The sequence below is a fragment of the Geotrypetes seraphini genome, chromosome 7, assembly GCF_902459505.1.
Source record: "Geotrypetes seraphini chromosome 7, aGeoSer1.1, whole genome shotgun sequence".
NCBI lineage: Eukaryota > Metazoa > Chordata > Amphibia > Gymnophiona > Dermophiidae > Geotrypetes > Geotrypetes seraphini.
Window position 1 is genome coordinate 135,858,328 of NC_047090.1, and position 21,308 is coordinate 135,879,635.

Consider the following 21,308-nt stretch of genomic DNA (forward strand, 5'->3'; position numbering starts at 1 on the left):
AAGTACCGCCCCGGACATCCTGTATTCGTGCAAGAGATTTTTGTTACCGACAAGCATCACTTTACACTTATCCACGTTGAACCTCATCTGCCATGTCGATGCCCACTCCATTTGGTAGTAATATATCTATAAAGTATTTTATGAATGTTTTTCTGGAACAATGAAAAATTCAATCCAGTTATAACCAATGGACATCAATTTGGTCCATGGTTTAGATTTCTGAGATCCATTATATTTGTGTGCAGTATTATAGTGGCATGTGCTTTTAAGGAATTGTTTGACATTTTGTATTTTTGGTTTATTGCCATTTTTTTTGCTTTGACATCTCAAATCCTCCTTTGACATCCTATATAAATTGCACCTTTTTTAACAGTACTCCATCAGTTGAAACATCAGTTGAAATGCATAGAGTTGCATCTTTCTGGTTAAATCCCATTTTTCGGTTTTTAGCTAGTACATGGAGCTTTTCCCTTGCTGTGGGATTAATGACACGGTGTCGTACTCGAAAACAGTCTTCTATTGAAATCCGATCAGATAGCGATCAGTAATTAATAAGAAAAATAAGAACAGAGGTCCAAATGGAATCAGCTCATCTCCTGACTTAACTCCCCAAGGAACAGCTTACAAGGAACAGGATGTTTGCTTTCTTATTCTCCTCACCACTGCCATATATTACATTTGTTTTGTTTTCCTTTCCTTCAATGAGTCTGCCTGACGGTCCCCAGTGCAGAATTTCTGTCTGTCAGATGACATGAATGCTATTCTTCATTTCTGCATTTAATCCATTTCAGGTTTGTCACTGTCTCACTCATGTTTGCTTATTCCCATGATAGCACAAGGTCAGTAAACCCTCAGAAGAATCAATACACCAAAGTGCTTGTGACTTACTCTTTTTCCCCACAGCGGCATGTTGTTATTTGAAACAACATGGGGATACTATTTTCTGTCTTTTCAGGTTATTTTATAAAAAGATTAAGGGAACCCCCCCCCCCAAAAAAGAATATTTTAATATATGCTATTACGAGGGGGTGCTGAAAAATTCTCAGCCCAACCAAGAAAAGAATGGTGTGGATATGGTTCAATTATGGATCTGAAACAATACAGAATGACACTTAACGAGAAAAGATAATACTCTTTTCAGCTACAGTGGCAAAATAATGCTCAGAATTTAGGAAGTTGGTTGGTTGGGCTGAGAACCTATTAGCAGCCCCGTATTTTATATACTGTGACTAAAGGTATCATACCTCGTCAAGGAGAAGAAAAGAGCATTTCTATCATACAAACGCATGGGGGAAAAAGAAGCAAACGTTGAATACAGGCCAAAGTGTGCAGCGGTCAAAACAGCAGTCAGGGAGGCCAAACTTCGTATGGAAGAAACTCTAGCGAAGAACATCAAGAAAGGGGACAAATCCTTCTTCAGATACATTAGCGACAGGAAAAAGAACACAAACGGGATAGTACGCCTTAGAACGCCAGATGGGAATTACCGTATTTGCCGGCGTATAAGACGACTTTTCAGTACCTTAAAATCCTCCCCAAAGTCGGGGGTCGTCTTATACGCCGGGTACTGTTTACATGCCCTTACTTTACATGCCCTAACATCTCCTTCCTTACCTCCTTACGGTGCTTACGGTACTAGTAAACCTGCTGGGACATCAGCGGGGCCATGGCGGGACATCAGTGTGACAAGGGTGCCATCTCCTTCATCCTGCGCAGCGGGAAGCAGCGGCGCTCTGGCCCCACCCCTTTTCTCTTTACTACGTCTCTCGCACATGCGGCCGTGTGTGGAGTCTAGCCCTTAAGGAAGTTGCGGGGGCGAACAGGAGGCTTTTGAAGGCTTTTAAAGGGAAACTGTCATGCCAGCAAACTTGCTAGGGACTTGCCCGGCACTTGCTCTCTCCCTCTATGTGTTATCTTCCTTCTATCATTGACAGTTTCAGTTTGGTTAACAGTTTAGAAAACAAATAACATGGCAGCTCCCATGGGTTTATTGTTCTATTCAGCTTTAGTGAATTAATTAAAATTGTTGAAATAAATTCTGATGTTCTTTTAAGTTTTATTTGTTGTGCAGAAGGTGTGCGGAAGAAGGGGTAGTCTTATATGGCGAGTATATAACAAACTCTATATTTTAACTGTAAAAGTTGGGGGGTCGTCTTATACGCCCAGTCGTTTTATACACCGGCAAATACGGTATGTGGAAACTGACTCCGATAAAGCCAAACTACTGAATGATTACTTCTGTTCAGTCTTTACCTGCGAGGCACCAGGGCACGGGCCTCGGCTGGATGCAAAGCAAAGCCTGGATGACCCATTTCAGAAGTTTGAGTTCACACCAGCTGATGTTTACAGAGAACTGTCAAGACTCAAGGTGAACAAAGCCATGGGACCGGACAATCTGCACCCAAGAGTGCTCAGAGAGCTATGCGATGTTTTGGCGGAACCGTTAGCCATGCTCTTCAATCTCTCCCTAAGTACGGGGAGAGTCCCCCTGGACTGGAAAACTGCCAATGTTGTTCCTCTGCACAAAAAGGGTTGCAGAGCGGAGGCTGCGAATTACAGACCAGTAAGTCTCACATCAATAGTGTGTAAACTCATGGAAACTCTACTTAAAGGGAAATTAGACACGATATTGGATGAGGGGAATCTGAGGGATCCCTGTCAACATGGATTCACTAGGGGCAGGTCATGCCAATCCAATCTTATCAGCTTCTTTGACTGGGTGACAGGAAAGCTAGACTCGGGAGAGTCTCTGGACATAGTGTACTTGGATTTCAGTAAAGCGTTTGACAGTGTCCCACACCGTAGACTATTAAACAAGATGAAATCGATGGGGTTAGGTGAGAAACTAACGGCATGGGTCAATGATTGGCTGAGTGGAAGACTTCAGAGGGTAGTGGTCAATGGCACCCTCTCTAAGACATCGGAGGTGACTAGCGGAGTGCCGCAGGGCTCAGTCCTGGGACCATCCCTTTTTAACATATTCATAAGGGACTTGACCCGAGGGCTTCAGGGAAAAGTAGCGCTGTTTGCCGACGACGCCAAACTTTGCAATATAGTAGGTGAAAGCGATCTCACGGATGGTATGGCGCAGGATCTGATCAAGTTGGAAAACTGGTCCTCGACATGGCAGCTGGGCTTCAACGCAAAGAAGTGTAAGGTGATGCATCTCGGCAGCAGAAATCCATGCAGAACATACACCTTGAACGGAGAAACACTAGCTACAACCTCAGAAGAACGGGACTTGGGAGTAATCATCAGTGCAGACATGAAGGCTGACAAACAAGTAGAGAAGGCCTCATCCAAGGCAAGGCGGATGATGGGATGTATCAATAGAAGCTTCATCAGCCGTAAACCTGAAGTCATAATGCCACTGTACAGAACCATGGTGAGACCTCATCTGGAGTACTGTGTGCAATTCTGGAGGCCACATTACCGTAAAGATGTACTTCGAGCTGAGTCGGTCCAGCGAATGGCCACTAGGATGGTCTCCGGACTCAAGGGTCTCTCATACGAGGAAAGACTGGGCAAGTTGCGGCTCTACTCTCTGGAGGAGCGCAGGGAGAGGGGTGACATGATTGAGACATTTAAGTACGTCACAGGTCGTGTCGAGGTGGAAAACGACATATTCTTTCCTAAGGGACCTTCAGTCACAAGGGGGCACCCGCTCAAACTCAGAGGAGGGAGATTTGGTGGTGACACCAGGAAGTATTTCTTTACAGAAAGGGTGGTGGATCACTGGAACAAACTACCGGTGCAGGTGATCAAGGCCACTAGCGTGCTCGACTTTAAGACTAAATGGGACATCCACGTGGGATCTCTACGTGGGTCGAGCAGAACTCTGACTTAATGGGGTGGGACAGTGGAGTGGGCAGACTTGATGGGCTGTAGCCCTTTTCTGCCGTCATCTTTCTATGTTTCTAAAGTTTGGCCGAAAATCTGTGCACATTGACAATTTGCACGCGCAACTTAATTGGTTAACAAACTGGTTGGCGCCAATAATTCCAATTAACAAGCAATTATTGGCACTAATTAGAATGTATGCGCACAACTTTCTAAGCATATTCTATATAGTGGTGCATGTAAATTCTGCTGCATCAAAAGGGCTCATGGGCATTCCTAAATGTAAGGCCGTACTGTTATAGAATATATCCAATCTGCGCACAATTTAGGCACAGGCATTTAGGCCTGGTTTTTATTAGCATAAATAGCTACGTTTAAATGTTAGTCATGCAGACAAGCGCTACACATATTCTATAAACTGTGCCTACCTCCAGAGGCGGTTTATAGAATAGTGCTAAGTGCTGATTTTTTTTGGCAGCATATATAGAATTTGATCCAATATGCATTATTCTGCAAATTGTATGCAGAACGGAAGCACTTCCATAAATGGGCAACTCCATTTAGATGCCCCGAGGCTGTGTGGTATGAGCCAATTATGTAATTACATTATATTACATTTTGGTTCCATTTATATTCCGCATTTACCTATATGATAATCTAGTTCAAGTTAGATGCTGGGACCATACGTAGCCAGAACTGTATTTAACCACTTACAGTTAATAATAATAATTTTATTTTTATATAGCGCCTGACCAGGAGTGGTTCTAGGCGGTTCACTACAAGTAAAACTGAACATGCAGCGAAAAATACAATTTGAAAGTGGAAATACATCAGATAGTAAAAGATAGGAAATGCATTAAGGGCTCCTTTTACGAAGGTGCGCTAGCGGTTTTAGCGCACGCACCGGATTAGCACGCACTTTAGTGCGCGCTTGCCAAAAAACTACCGCCTGCTCAAGAAGAGGCGGTAGCGGCTAGCATGTGTGGCATTTTAGCACGCACTATTCCACACATTAAGGCCCTAACGCGCCTTCATAAAAGGAGCCCTAAATTTTAAAAGACAACAGAATGAATTAGGATACAAATTTATCAAATAATTGTGTCTTCAATAATTTTCTAAAATCGAGATAGGAAGAAGCACCTAGCATAATTTTTCCAAACCAAACATTCAATTCAATTTAGCAGCCTGAAAAGAAAGGGTTCTCTCAAGAAACCTTTTACACTTCCCCCCCTCCCCATTCGCGGTTTCCGCACTCGCGATTTCACATAATCGCGATTTTTGGGGGGAGAGGGGGAAAAAAAACAAACCCATATTTTTGCCTTCCCCCCGGCATCCCGGCCTTACTTGGTGGTCTAGCGGGCTTTCGGGGCAGGAGCGATCTTCCTTCGCTCCTGCCCCGTGTAGATCGCCAATAGGAAATGGCTGTGGGGAGTTCCTGCCCCAAAAGTCTGCTAGACCACCAGGTAAGGCTGGGATGCTGGGGAAAGGTGGGAGGGAGGCGAGGGTGGGTTAGAGCCGGATATTTGCGGTATTTCCCTATTCGCGGTCCGGCTCTGCCCCTATCCCCCGCGAATACCGAGGGAGATGTGTATAACAACATAATTTAACAGAAGGGAATGTAAACAAACAAACTCTACGTGTAAACTTATTTGAGTGGTTCAAAGAAAAATAGGAAACAAGGTAGCCAGGTGACATGCCAAAGATTGATTTATAACAAATACAAGCAAATTTAAACAAAACTCTGGCCTCAATCGGCAACCAGTGAAGTTTCTGATAATATGGAGCAATATGCTCCCATTTTTTTAGACCAAAAATCAGTCGAACTGCAGTGTTTTGAACCACTCTCAAGTTAAAAATGTGGAGGGGCATTTTCGATATGACTTCGAAATCAGAGTTTAGATGTTTTGCGAAACATGCCTGTTTTCAAAACTGCAAAATGTCTATCTTGTTTTTTTCAAAAATGACCATTTATCAAATATGCTATCTTTTTGTACCATTAAAAAAAAAAAAAAGTCCAGAAGAAAAACACAGAAAACAAGCTATTGGGATATAGGAGAGTGAACATTTTTAGTAGTCTGGGCACACACAGACATCCAAGTAGAGCTGAAGCACACCCTAGAGGGCACTGCAGTGAACTTCACATAAACAGTCCCAGGTACACATCTCATCATAACCCCCTTATATAGTACGGTGAGACCTCCGCAACCTACCCAAAGCCTACTGGACCCAACTGTATACCACACCAACAGCCCTTATTATTTAAAGCTTCTATACCACTAACTACTGACTATGATATGACATGTCTGCAGGTAGAGAATGACATGGGTACTCATTTGTCCCTGTTCCCACGGGATCTATCCTCATCCCTGTCCCATCCCCGCAAGTTCTGTTCCTGTCCCTGCTCCATCTATGCAAGCTCTGTCCTCATCTGCACAAGCCTCAAACACTTATGATTTTAAAGTGTTTGAGGCTTGTGCAGATAAGGACAAAGCTTGCAAGGATGAGACAGGGACAGAGCTCACAGGGATGGAGATATGTCCCGTGGGGATGGTGACAAATTTGTCTCTGTGTCATTCTTTATAACAGGTATCACCTATATGTAGGTACAGCAGTGGCGTACCAAGGGGGTGCGGTCCGCCCCAGGTGCAGCCTTAGGGGGGGTGCACAGCTGGCCAGGTCCGGAAAATGGTCGATCGCCAAGGCAAAGTGAGTCAATCGCGGAGCCCATCCCGGGCTCCGTGATAGACTCACTTTGCATTGGCGATTGACCATTTTCCGTACCTGGCTGGCTGTGCACCCCGCCTAAGGCTGCCGTCAGAGAGGAAGTTCGGGCCAGCCAATCGCTGCCTGGCTGGGCAGAACTTCCTCTCCGACGGCAGAATTTACGTCGGGGAGAGGAATGCTAGTCGGCCCGACGCAGGGAAGCAGAGAGAGCTTGGGGCAGCCACAGCAGTGGCTTTGGGGCTGTTCCCCGAAGGTGGCAGCAGTGGCTTGGTGGAGGGCAGGGAGAAAGAAAGAAAGGGGGCAGGCAGGGAGATAGAAGGGAAACAGAAAAAAAAAGAAAGGGGGCATGAAGAGAGAAAAAAGAAAGGGAGGCAGGGAGAGAGGAAGAAAAAGTTGGGGGAGGGAATGAGGTCTGGAGGAGAGGAAGCATACAGGCTGAAAGAAGGGAAGAAAGATTGGATGCACAGTCAGAAGAAGAAAGTGCAACCAGAGACTCATGAAATCACCAGACAAGGTAGGAAAAATGATTTTATTTTCAATTTAGTGATCAAAATGTGTCTGAATTTATATCTGCTGCCTATATTTTGCACTATGGCCCCCTTTTACTAAACCGCAATAGCAGTTTTTAGCGCAGGGAGCCTATGAGCGTCGAGTGCAGCTCTGGGCATTCAGCGCAGCTCCCTGCACTAAAAACTGCTATTGTGGTTTAGTGAAAAGGGAGGGGGTATATTTGTCTATTTTTGTATGATTGTTACTGAGGTGACAGTGCATAGAGTCATCAGCCTTGACCTCTTTGAACAAACCCCAGAATAGGAATGATAATTAACATTTTCTCAGCGTACAGTGTGCTCTGTGTTTTTTAAAAATTTTATTGTTGGTAGATCATTTTGACTTGGTCATTTTAAAAGTAGCTCGCAAGCCCAAAAAGTGTGGGCACCCCTGAGCTAGAGCGTTGAAGCTGCGTGTGGCTGCCGTAAAGGTCATCTCTGACACAACCGGAAGTTGCGTCAGAGACGACCTTTGCAACAGCTATATGCAACTACAACGCTCCGGCTGCTGTAAGAAGGCAGTTTAGACATCGCCGGCCACAAGGCAGGGAGGTTTGTCGGACCGGGCCTGTTGTCTGGGGGGGGGGCGTTGCAGATCTTGTTGCCAAAATCGGAAAGGTGAGGAAGGGAGAAAGATGGGTCTGCGGTGGATGGAGAGATTGAGAGAAGGGGGCAGGTGATGGAAGTGGGTAGAAAGGGGAGAGAGAAGAGGTCAGATGATGGAAGTGGGGAGAAGGGAGAGAAAATGCTGAATGGAAGTGGAGAAAGAGAACACATACTGGATGGAAGGAGGGATAAAGAAAAAGGATATATGCTGGATGGGGGAATAAGACAGAGTTAGTGAGATAGTGGAGGGGTGAAGGAAAGGGGTGGCATGCTGTGAGTAGACATAGTGAAAAGAGGGAAACAGGACTGCATAATAAGAAAGAATTTAATTTAGACGGAGGCAGAAAATAAAGAAGGAAGACCAGAGAAGGAAAGGGAAGATAGAAAGGAGAGAGAGATGCCAGAGAACGGGGAAGGAGTCAGAGATATCAGATCTGAGCGGAGGAAATGAAAAGAGAGAGATGCTAAAAACTACAGGGGGGAGGGAAAGAGAGATGAAAGGAGAAAAATGCCAGACCATGAGGGAACAGAGGGAAGATGATGGATGCCAGACCAAAGGGGGAGGGGTCTAGAGGAGAGATGGAAGGGGGAGGCATACAGTTTCTGGAAGGGGCATAGAAGGAGAGAAGATGCCATATAGGGAGGGGCAGAGAGATAGCAGATAGTGGATGGAAGGAAGACAGTAACAAGAAGATGAGGAAAGCAGAAACCAGAGAAGACAAAGGTAGAACAAAAATTTTCTATCTATTTATTGCTTTAGGAGACATATGTCACTGTTTCTGTGGTGTTGCATTTTATGCAGAGTCCAGCTTTTTACTGGTTCAATTTAACCTTTGTCTATGTATTTCTATTTTATCCCCCCTTTTACAAAACTGTGGAGTGTTTTTTAGCGCCAGCCGTGGTGGTAGCAGCTCTGATGCTCAGAATTCTATGAGTTTTGTAAAAGAATGAGGGGTTAGTTTGTGATGACATATTCCATACTAGGCGAAGGTGTTTTCTGTGTTCTGTGTGTTCGAAAGATACGGTTTTCTGTTAGGATTGACGGTGTAGGATTGATCTGTACTGGTCTGGCTTGTTTAGTTTTACAATGGGTGTATTGATGTACTGCTCACTGCAATATGTAAGATGCTGCCTTTTCCTAGGTACTCATGTGTGACGTGTGGCTTGTTACTAAAAATCATGTTTTTCGTACAGATGGTGGGGGGGGGGGGTGCCAAAAAATGATGGGCCCCAGGTGTCACATATGCTAGGTACACCACTGAGGTACAGTGGGATTAGGGTGCGATTTGGAAGGCTGACATATTCCACCATAAGTGTAGTAGTTAGACTGAGGTATTGACCTGAATCAAACACAAAAAGCCATGGGGTTAAGTATACCAAATCAATCCAAAAGAATAACCCTTATATACTTCCCAGACTCAGAGAAAAAAAATGGGGAAAAAAGCCCTAGAGCATTATTTATTATTTGTAACACTTTTATTCCACACTATCAGTGAGTTTGTAGGTGAGTCACATTCAGGTATGAGTACTCGAGCATTTTTCCCTATCTGTCCTGGCGGGCTCACACTCTAATGTACCTGGGGCATTGGGGGATTAAGTGACTTGCCCAGGGTCACAAGGAGCAGCGTGAAGTTTGAACGCACAACCTCAGGGTGCTGAGGATGTAGCTGTAACCACTAGGCCACACACTGGCTAGAAAAACTCCCAAAGTGCTTAAAAACTCCCAAAGTTCATATGTAGAAGTGTTCAGACTTAAATAAATATGTGCCAGTCTGAACAGCTTTAGTATCCAGATTGTACCCTCCTTGCAGTGTAATTAGGGCTGGCAATATTGAACAATGTTTCTGGCCCAGCTACACCTGGCTAGCTTTTCAGATACCTTTATTTTCTAGATAACTATCAGCATTGACAACGCACAGAGGGTGCAATACAGATACTGCCACTAACCCCCTCTTTTATAAAGGCGCGCTAAGCGTCCATAGAATAACATGCACGCATTAGCGTTTAGTGCGTGTTTAGTGCGCGGTAATATTTAGCACGCGCTAAAAAGCTTAGCACATCTTTGTAAAAGAGGAGGTAAATGACTGTATTTTTGTTTAGCCACCGTGGTTGGCACTGAGAGCATCACATTCACTAAATATTGACCCAGTTCTATGTAGGTGTACCTTAGTGGAGTCTCTGCCAGCTGTGAGACCGTTCTGTTGTCTCAGTGGAAAGCTATCCAAAGCATTGCAAATGAGCTTTTCAGAGCACTTAAATCCCTTTACTGGAAGTGATCAACACTGGCATTAGTGCAATGCCCAGATAGCACTGCCAAATATCCACAGACAGCAGATACTAAGGGAAATATCCAGATAACAGCTGCAGTTATCTGGATAGTTTCCTAAAATATTGACCCGAACATATAAGAAAGGTATTATGGTAGTATGTATAAGGTTTGAGCGTGAATCTTCAAAATTAAAACCAGACAAAGATAAAAAGAAAACCCCAAAATTTTTTATTAACACAAATGCTAAAGCCTGTTCCTTCACAGACACAATAAATGAGGAATAAAGTCTCTGGAAACTTAGATGCAATCTATGTTAGTCTGTTGTTGACAGGGCCCAAGTCCCAATATATATGCAGCCTTACAATGTTGAACAACTGCTGGTCTGGCTCCAACCAGGCCTCAAGAGCAGCTTCTTAAAAATACATAAGTTAAAAGTTTGACCTATCTTAGCAAGTTGTAAGTTCACTACAGGATGGCTTCTTTCTTCCCAGGGCTTCTTTGCCTGGTCTGAGTTGTGGGGTTTTATCTGGGCTTGGCTAGTGCTGCCCGGTTCGAATTGATTCACTGATTCACTTCGGTGAATTGATTCAAATTGATTCACATAAAAATTTAAATCAGACTCACCAATTTAGTTAGTCCTGAGTCTCCTGATACATCCTGGTCTCCTAAAGCAGCAGCAACAGTGGCAGAGGCCAGCAGGTAAAAAGTCACTGATGACGCAGCAGAGGGAAGCCCTGGCGGGCAGGCTGCAAGAAGCCAATTCACCGCCTCTTTCTGCCTGCCGGCCAACGCTGCTGCTGCCTTAGGAGGCCCCCCTGTAGGCCAAGGGGCCCTGTGTCACGGCTCCTCCTGCTGTGCTCCCTGAGCTTCAGATCACATGGCTTCTGGGAGATTCCAGTGCCCTGGAGGAAAGCGGGGTCCATGTCATCGCAAGTTTGAATCCCACTGCCAAAGTCATATTATGGCAGTGGGATTCAAACTACAAATATAGATTCACAGTTGGTCGATTGGGAAATGCTGCACAGGGGGATAGAAGGGATGGAAGGCTGCTGCACAGGGGAATGGAAAGCTGCTGTATCGAGGGATGGGATGGGATGGGAGGGATGGAAAGCTGCTGCATATGGGGGGAAGAGAGGAGAAAGGAAGAATTGTTGGACATGGGGTAGAGGAGATAAAGGGAGAAATGCAACAAAGAGGCAGAAAGGGGTGAGAGGAAGAAATCCTGCATATGGTGGAGGGGAGGAAGGGAGAGATGCTGCATGCAGGGGAATAGAGAGGTTTGATTCAGGGCACAAAGCAGGGAGAGAAAGAGATGGTAAACAGTGGGGAAACAGAAATGTTGGATATGACAGGAAGAGAAGGTAGAGAGATGGAAGATGAATGGGGAGCACGGAGAAAGAAGAAATCGTCAAATGGGCATGAGACCCTGGTAAGCAAGTTAACAGAAGACAGACAGAAAACAGAGCCTGGGACCAACATGATTTGATTAATGAAATGACTAGACAACAAAAGGTAGAAAAAATAATTGTATCTTCTGTTTTGTGATTACAATATGTCAGATTTGAAATGTGTATTCTGCCAGAGCTGGTGTTAGACAGCGAGCTTGAACTAGGACTAAACTAAACTAAACCTTAAGTTTATATACCGCATCATCTCAACGGATGTGGAGTTTAGCACGGTTTACAAGAACTTAAAATATAGGAAGAGAAGGAAAAAAAAGGTTTACATGAACTTATATATAGAAGAGAAGAGTAAGGGGGGATAGAATTACATTTTACTGAAAAGCCAGGTTTTCAGTTGCTTGTGGAATAATTGGAGGGAGCCCAGGTTCCGCAGCGGGGTAGTAAGGTCGTTCCAAAGACCTGTGATTCTGAAGAGAAGGGATTTTCCCAGTTTGCCTGCATAGCAAATACCGTGTAGAGAGGGGAAGGATAGTTTATATCTTTGGGCGGGTCTGGTAGAGTCAGGACTCGAGGAGTTATAAGATAGTGGGATTAAGGGAGGAAGGATGCCGTGAATGATCTTAAAAGCCAGGCAGGAGCATTTGAAATGGATTCTGGAAATCACTGGGAGCTAGTGAATTTTGGCTAGGAGTGAGGAGACATGGTCAGACTTGCATTTTGCAAAGATCAACTTAGCTGCAGTATTCTGGATTAGCTGGAGTCTTTGAAGACTTTTTTTGATAGGCTTAAGTAGATGGCATTGCAGTAGACCTATTAGAGAGAGGAAAAATCTTTTTTTGTTTATTTTGTTTACATCACAGTGCTGGCATGGTGTTGGAGAGGGCAAAGACGGGTGGAGTGGGTGAAGAGGGTACAAAAATAAACCCATCAGGCCGTTTGAAAAAATACACCTAAATGGGCGGGAAAAGTGACTTGAATCGAATCGAAAAATCAATTCAATAGGCCAAATTGAATCAAATTGAAAATTTTTTCCCTGAATCAGGCAGCATTAGGCTTGGCAATGCCCTCCCTGCTCTGTACCTGCTGAGCCCCTACTTTCCTGTTCTAGGACCTGCCTTATATAAATATTATGCTGGCATTTGAATTTCAGTGCTGTTTTATTTTAAACTGGTTCATGGTAGTCTTATTATTAAGCTTTACTTTGCTGATTTTGAGTTTACCTCACTCATTATATTTGTTTTTACAGTATTTGGTCTTTTTACTACTCTTATGCTGTTAACAAAATTGTAAGTTTTGTGTTGAATATAGAAGGAGAGAACACATTGAGAAGCTGTTCATATCTTCTTTTTCTTGTCCATTTTCAGGATTAATAGTAAAGGAAATAAGCTCATCTACGTCTAGTTCCTCGGAAACGGTGGTGAAGCTTCATGGGCAGAGCATAGATTCCTTACCACAGGTATTTAATGCATTGACAGAGAATCACTTACTGGAAGTCTAAGAACCATCTAATGGTCAAATGCCTCCTCTCTTACAACATTTTCCTTCACTTTTTAACAGGGCTTTTAGTTTGTCCTGCCAGGTAACATGTGTCTGGGACAGGGCTTCTCCTCTCTCACTGCCAACTAGAGGGAAACGAGCTTCATCCCTCATTAACAAAGAGAAGTTATAACTTTACAGGATCTGTCTCTGCAGAACAGGACTGAACACTTACAGATTCCCCTGTACATCGTTATAAAGTTTCCCTCTAACTTTTCCTCTGCCTGTTATCTGGAATTCATCTAGAACGGATTACTCTTTTTCAGACACACCATTGACTTATAGTGCCTGAGATGAACTAATCTTCTCACGTCTATACCAATTTTTCATTGCAACGTCCTTAGCATCCATTTCCCCAATATAGCAGTTCTGTTCACAGCTCAGACAAACTCGGATCTATCCCCCTGGCACGTTCCGCCAGTCCCTGAATGCTTAATGCCTCCCCCTGAGGATAGGGGGAGGGGGAGATTTCCCTCCCTTTCCCCTGGGAAAATCATCATATCATATGACCATGAACAAGGCTGGCTGGTTGACAGTATTTACAAGAGGGTAGGCTCAGGAACAGTATCCAGAAATATGTCTTCATGGAAAGGATTCCTATTCTAATACGTTTATATCTATTTGGCCATATCTGAAATCACCTTTACATTATGTTATGTTAATCAGGTTTTCTATTCTACCTTTACCTATTCAATTCAAGTTTGGATTACATAAGAGGTTGGGTCAGTTACCCAAGAAGTTACAATGGACAGGTGCATCAGTATAACTTTATACCCCTAACTGGCTAATATATTTTCATTGTAATTTGTCCTTGAATGTTCATTGTCTATTGTCTCAATTTAATAATTTTGTGTGTTTGTTGTAACCCACCTAGAACTTTGGATAGTGTGGAATATAAATATAAATAAATATATTCTAATGTGATATACTTTGAACAATATCTTAGATACATTTTTTTATTTTTAAAGGTGAAAGGTTGGGGGGTTTTTCCATTGGGCAATTTCATGGTGAATATATGAAACCCATTCAGTGCATTATAGTGCAATACTACGTGTTATAAATTAGTCCTATGAATGGCTTATGTATCTCCGATGCGCTCTTCTTCAAGTGCTGCTTACTCAGTCACCGGAGCTGAAAACTTCAGCGGCTCTCTGACGAGCAGCCTCGCTCAACTCCAAGCTATCTCCAGCATGCAGTATTATTCACTATGATACATTGATTGGGTTTCGCATTCCCAGCATGAAATTGCCCAGTGAAAGAAAAAAAGAAACTTTAAGGGCTCTTTTTACTAAGCGGTGATAGCGTTTTTAGCACACACAGAATTTTAGCGCGCATAACGCCAGCTCAATGCTAAAACCGCTATCGCAACTTAGTAAAAGGAGCCCTGAATGTCTTTCCATAGAGACAGATTTTTTAAGGGTATTTCATTTATATAAAAAAATTTTAATTTAAATTTTTTAATTTATATAAAATTTTAATTTATATAAAAAATTTTTAATTTAAATTTTTTTATTTAATTTAAAAATCAAAAACTTATCTAAGGTATTATTCAATGTATGTTGCATTAGCATATATACTGGTCAGTTGGGGATATAGGTGATTTCATGGAAAGGAGGGCAGATGCATAGAATGACCTCCAGGATGAGATAAAAATCAGTGGGGGAAAATTAAAGAAAACACAGGATAAGCACCAATTAGAGAATGACACGGTAACAAAATTCATCACCGTTCCCGTCCCCGCGGGAAACTATCTTCATGTCATTCTTTAAGGAGAGAGGGAAGAATCAGAGTATGAATGGCCACAACCACTGACCCGCAAGCTTTGCTTTGAAGAATGCTGGTGTAGAAGGACTGAGGTTGAGATAGACACTACAGAATGACAGTCTCTGGTATCAAGAGCAGATATTGTGATGTCATAATGCCTCATTCCACCAGTGCCTAAGAGCCAATCACATCAGTGATGTCACAATGGCTTCATTATCCTTGGCTCACATAAGAATCAGAGTATGAATGGCCACAACCACTGACCCGCAAGCTTTGCTTTGAAGAATGCTGGTGTAGAAGGACTGAGGTTGAAATAGACACTAGAAAATGACATGGGATTATTTCCCGCAGTTATCCGTGGGGACGGGAACGGTGATGAATTTTGTCACCGTGTCATTCTCTAGCACCAATCTCTGGTTCAAAAGAGTTGAGGGGAAAGTCAGAGATCAGTGGAGTCTATAGCATCACATCAGCAATGAAACTGGACTGACTAGACCAGTGTCCGTCAGACTTTTCCGGCTGGCGGCATGCTAAACTCAGTGCCCCAGCCGGAAGGCACCCGGAAGTGTGCGGGATGCCGACGTGATGACGTCGCGCACATGCATGACATCATCGTTTCGACGTCCACGCATGCGCGGAGGCCCTATGGCTGCAACTCTAGAGCTATCTCTTTGGTGGGGGGATCCAGGAAGAGGGGAAATGTGGGAAGAGGAGGAGAGACGCCGGCGAGGAGGAGAGTTGTCAGCGCTAGCCATGAGAGGCACACCCTAGATGTAGTTAGCCGGCGCCTCTCTTCCTTATCGGTATCTCGTTGGGGCACACCTGGAGTCTACTGGGGCACATTAGTGCCCGGGGCACAGTTTGCGATACACTGGACTAGATGGAACTTAAAAGTCTTCATCAGTTATTGTATTCAGTTTCCTATAATAAATAGAGCAAGAGAGAGGCCTAATTGTAGCAGTTGTTTCTACTTATTGTGACGTGAACATTTGTCCACTGAGAAGGGCTCCGAGAGTTCTCGCTTATTTCATCTAAGCCATCAATAGCTTTCAGATAGCATTTACTATAAGTACAGCTCAGCAAGACCTGAACATGTGAACTAGAGGCAAGAGCTCAGTGTTTGTGTGTAAGCAATACTGCATATGTTGTTAGACCTTCACGTCACTGGTGTAATTACTCGTTTTCAACATATGACCTATGGAGTGTTTTAATACATCATGACTATCACAAACAAACAAAAGGAGGAATGGAGGGAAAACCACAAACAAAATGACAAAAACACTCCACTATAAAGAACACATACCTTTGATAGGTGTATGTTGAGTAGAGCCATACCGTAAATAGGCGTTGCACATCGCAGGTGTTGCACTATTCTGGGTTTAAATGCTCTATGGTTTCTGGCTGTCTTTACAGCAATAATTATTTACTTTAGGTTTGATTCATTGGTTGAGTTAGCCCTGAAGAAGTGGATATTAACCACGAAACGATCGTAGGCCATATTGTTCAACCTTTGAATTTTTTCATATCATTAAAACAGAGCATTCTCCCCCACGCTACTCAGATCGGAAAGTTTTTTTATGCCAGCGATGTATGTTGAGTAGAGCCATACCTTTAATAAACTCACCGTTACTGAAGCTTTTTCTTTCCTTGTCTGGGACACTGGGTGACTGTGTTCTTTATAGTGGAGTGTTTTTGTAATGTTGTATGTATTTTAATACATTCCGTTTTCAAACATTGTTTTTCTGCGGCTCGTACCTTAGGAATACTTATTTCAGGCATCTTTTCTCTTTCTTCAGCCTCCAAGTCGAAAGCCAAAGAGCTCCACGGATAGGCATAGCTTGAGCCTGGACGACATCCGACTCTACCAGAAGGACTTCCTCCAGATTGCTGGCCTGTGCCAGGACACTGCACAGAGTTACACGTTTGGCTGCAGCCATGAGCTGGACGATGGAGGCCTCTATTACAATGGCTGCCTGGCTCAGCAGTGCATCAATATCCAGGAATCATTTCCAGTCAAAAAGGCAAACAAATACTTTTCTCTGGATCTTACGCATGACGACGTTCCAGAGTTTGTGGTGTGAGCTGTCTGATTCTCTGTAGCAGGCCTGGTCGCTTGCTTTAGCAGGGGAACTTTTGAAAGTCTGGGTGCCATGTTATTCCTACCCCCATCTCCCAGTTTGCCATGATTTTGTACATCTGCAGAAGAATCAACGTTCAGTTGCCACTGCATTTTGGACCTTACCGACCAGTACATTGAATGGTTGGGCAGAGATGTATCCACGGTATGTAAGCAGAAAGTATATGGCAATGGTTCCCGCACCTGTCCTGGGGGCAGGTTTCACTTTGGCACAGCCTGAGGTGCTGGCAGATGTTTTGATGCACCACGCTTCCCACTTGAGGTTAAGAGTAAGATTTTATCTATAATATCAGTTTACCCCATTTGTGTGTATTTTGGGGTTTGCAATCCAAGCATTAAATAATTCAACCAGTTGACCTCTGATGCAGGTGGTTGGGCCGAAACATGGCCCATGTCAGCTCCATTCATAAATAGGAGATTGATTGCCCCCTACCTGAAGGCCCTTGGTGCTTTTTTCTTGCTCTTAGGGAGCCTCCATGACAGGTGTGGGAACCACTGGTTTATGGTATTTCCATTAAGAAGTTTCACACAAAGGGACCTGTGTCCTAAAGCTTATCATGCTCATTAAGGCAGTTTAACATGCATTTGAAATAGTATACTGTGCACTAAGGCTATATCACACCCTCTGATCAAGTCCCAGAAGACTCTATGGGGACAATTCATTGTGAGAGTCTCCTTTTAGGCATCCTGATGCCGCATCTTGAGAGTCTATTCAGTGGCATAGTAAGGGTAGAAAACACCCGGGGCAGTGGCACTCCCCTCTGCACCCTCCTCTCCGCACTCCCACTACTTCTGTGCCCCCTCTCGCTCCTTCCCCCCCTCACATTCCACACTTGCACTTTCCCTTCCCCCATACCTATAAATCTTTGCCAGCCTGAGTGGCTCCTGCAGCATCATGCTCCTCGCGCCAGCGTTGGATTTCCCTCTGACATCACTTCCTGGCCCTGTGACCCAGAAGTGATTCAGAGGGGAGGCTGGTGCGAGCAGCAGGTAAAAGTTTGCTCACGTTAGCGAAGAAAATACAGATGTATGGGGTGGGGTGGAGGGGAGGAGTGGAACGAGCATGGCGGGGTGGGATGGAGAGGTGCTAGCGCCCGGAACAGTCTGCACTCCCCCTTACTATGCCACTGAGTCTATTCTATAATGGCACCTGGGTGTCTATATTCCATTAAAGTACACTAGCAGAACCCAGCATCAACATGTCTGCAGTTACACCAGACATAGAGCTGGCTTCACACATGGAAATATCCTTTGCATTTACACGCCGTGTCTCTTACCCGCACCCCTAAGAGTAGCACTTATCACTTTGCTGTCACTGGGGACAAAGAAGGCAGCTGAATATAATACATAAGCTGCTTTGGTTGTACCACAGAAAGGCAGTATATCAAATGCATGATCCATGCCCTATACATGTACATGCGTTAGTGCTAGTATTTTGTACAATTATGTGCTGAAGAGGCATATAAACACTGGCAACCAGTTACAGAATTGCCCTTAAAGTCTCCAGGACGCTTTCTATGACGGTTCTAGAAGACTTTCTATGTGCTATAATGTTTAAAAAGACTGTCTCATGACAACTAGAATTTAGAAGGCTGTTTCCCACATGCTATGTAGCATGAATGTGCTAAACAGCCACTGAGGACCAGATATTGGCTTTTTGCACACATGCCATTTAAAGAGATAAGCTATTAATGAGTTGGAGGCCATGTGAAGGAGATAACATAAACAATTACCCACAGGCCATTTCTACTCATGTCAATATTTATTGGCACAATGAAATTGTCTTTTTGCTATAAAACATTAACAGGTGAAGATTAGTGTGTAAACAGTATATAAGAGAATGATGGTATGGTTGACTCTATTAAAGGAACATTGCCCAGGCTCTTGTAGAATGACATAATTATGATGGCTATTGTCCTGACTGAAGTTAGTCAATTCAGAGATCACTGGGTCCTAAACCAAAACAGTGGTCTGGGCAGCAAAATCATCTTTGAGTTAAATAGTTCTTTTTCTTTGACTGCACAGTTGTTTTCTTAGGGAGGAGGAGCAGATTGAGAATCTGTGAAGCCAGGGTTCAAATCCTTGAGATTTTGAGCCAATCCCAAAACTCTCTATTGCCTCAGGTACACCTTCCTTTGATAGAAAATGATCTGAATCTAACTCACCTTCGGCTCCTACTGAAAAAGGTGTTAAATCCAAAATCCCTTCTCTTCCCTTTCTAGACTATCTATGCTGCTGTTGTGCTTGGCCTCAGCCAAGACTCTTAATAGGACCAGCACTTCCACTACTGGTCTATTAGGCTCAGCCAGGAGATGGAACTGGAATCTTTCCATTTCACTCCCCTCTTTCCACCCCACCCATCATGCACATGCTATCTTGAGATTGCCCACAAACGGGACCACTGATTCAAAGGCTGGCCCAACTGTACAGGGTGTTTGAAAATAAGAATAGCCTTACTGGGTCAGAGCAATGGTCCATCTAGCCCAGTAGCCCGTCCTCACGGTGGCCAATCCAGGTCACTATTACCTGGCCCAAACCCAAATAGTAGCAACATTCCATGCTACTGATCCAGGGCAAGAAGTGACTTCCCCCTATGTCTGTTTCAATAATAGACTCTGGATTTTTCCTCCTGGAAATCGTCCAAACCTTCCTTAAAACCAGCTACGTTAACCACTCCTATTGGTTTTAAAAGTGGGGGAATGATGAGATACAGAATAAGAATGGGTACATTTTCCTCCTTGGCGTCAAAGGAATGGATTTGCTGAGTCCTCATCTGATACTGGTCCATTTTCCCCTTCTTTCTGTGGACTCTTGGCTGGATGTTGTTGGGTTAGGGTAATGGGTCAGTTATTCTATTTACTACTACTACTACTATTTATTATTTCTATAGCGCTGAAAGTCGTACACAGACCTCTTCATGTGAAGGTATGTAGCATAGCCTTCAGGTTGATACCACCGCTTTACAGTTCCAGTTTCTCACTATTTTCTGTCCTCTGTACCTTCTTGGTAGACACCATAGGCGTGTCTTTTTTGTCTTTCCTCTGGAGCAACTCGAGTTCTCTAACAAAGTCCTAGGCATCATTATAGACTCTTCTCTTTCCTTCAGCGACCACCTCAACTCTTTGGTAAAATCATGCTTCTTTAGCCTCCACATGCTGAGGCTTCCGCCAACATTTCACCGTCCTTGTTCAATCTATCATCCTCTCCAGACTAGACTATTGCAATTCCATCTATCTATGTCTAACTAAAAAAAGTCTTCAAAGACTTCAGCTAATTCAGAACACTGTGGCCAAGCTGATCTTCGCAAAATGCAAATTCGATCATGTTTCCCCACTTCTGTCCAAACTTCACTGGCTTCCAATAATTTCCAGAGTTAATTTCAAATGCGCCTGTCTAGCTTTTAAGATCCTACACGGCATCCTCCCTCCACTAATCCTGCTTTCTTGGAACTCCTCAAGCCCTGACACCACCAGGCCCACCCAAAAACTTAAACTATCCTTCCCCTCGCTAAAAGGTATCCTCTATGCGGGAAAACTGGGCAAATCTCTCTTTTTCAGAATCACAGAGCTCTGGAATAATCTTACCGCCCCACTGCGGATTCTGGGCTCCTTCCAATTATTCCACAAGCACCTGAAAACTAGGCTCTTCACAAAATTGTAATGTTCTCTTCCCCCCTGGACTCAACATCCAACCCCTCTATGCTACTCCTTCCTTTATTAAACTCTTGTAAACCATGCCGAGCTCTATAATTATGGAGAGGATGCGGTATATAAACTTAAGGTTTAGTTAGTTTAATTTAGTTTAGTCTTATTTTCAATGTCCTGGAAATCAGTTCTTTCAGCAACTTTCCTTGGAGAATCAGTGTGCTCCTGCTTCTCCCCTCAGCACTGACAACTAGCCCCATGTGCTAGGCTTACCTGTACAAAAAGGGGCAGAACCATGCTACACATGCTCAGTGTGGCACATACATGCTGTGTTGTGTCTACACCCCATTTAGCAATGAGGTGGAACCCCCTATACTTTTTTGGCTCATGTACTCTTAAGGTTAATTTTGGATATGTGTAAAAGAAGAATCTTTGTCAATTGCACATTAAAAGGGCAATTCTATAACTGGCTGCTCAAATGTATGCACCACTTGAGCCTGTAAATGTACAGAATATCAGCACATTTTCAGGTAAGTGTACACTTACCCCCAAATTCTATAAATGGCGCTCAAATTTGGGTGCGCAATTTAATTGAATATCACACTAATTGTGCATTCATTAGTTACTATTTGAATTTATGTTGCATGTTCCTAGTCGGTATTCTATATAGTTGCGTTTGTAAATTTTTTTAAGCGCGCATCTGAAAAGGGGCGTAACCATGGGTCGGGGGCATTCACTTCAGATGAGTGTAGTATTTCAGAATACAGGAGATCCTCATTTAATTTAGCTGTCAGGATTTCCACCAGGTTGGTGTAAATCCTCACGTCCAAAATAGAG

General features: G+C 43.7%; 1 protein-coding gene across 1 annotated transcript in view; it reads left to right on the forward strand.

The window, feature by feature from the left end:
• FRMD6 (FERM domain containing 6) overlaps positions 1–20,005 on the forward strand; it is a 171,822-nt gene extending 151,817 nt beyond the window's left edge. The window contains 2 exon segments of the mRNA XM_033950666.1: positions 12,755–12,846; positions 16,487–20,005. Of these exon segments, the coding sequence (XP_033806557.1) occupies positions 12,755–12,846; positions 16,487–16,771 (377 nt within the window). The 3' untranslated portion in view covers positions 16,772–20,005.
• Positions 20,006–21,308: the final 1,303 nt, after the last annotated feature.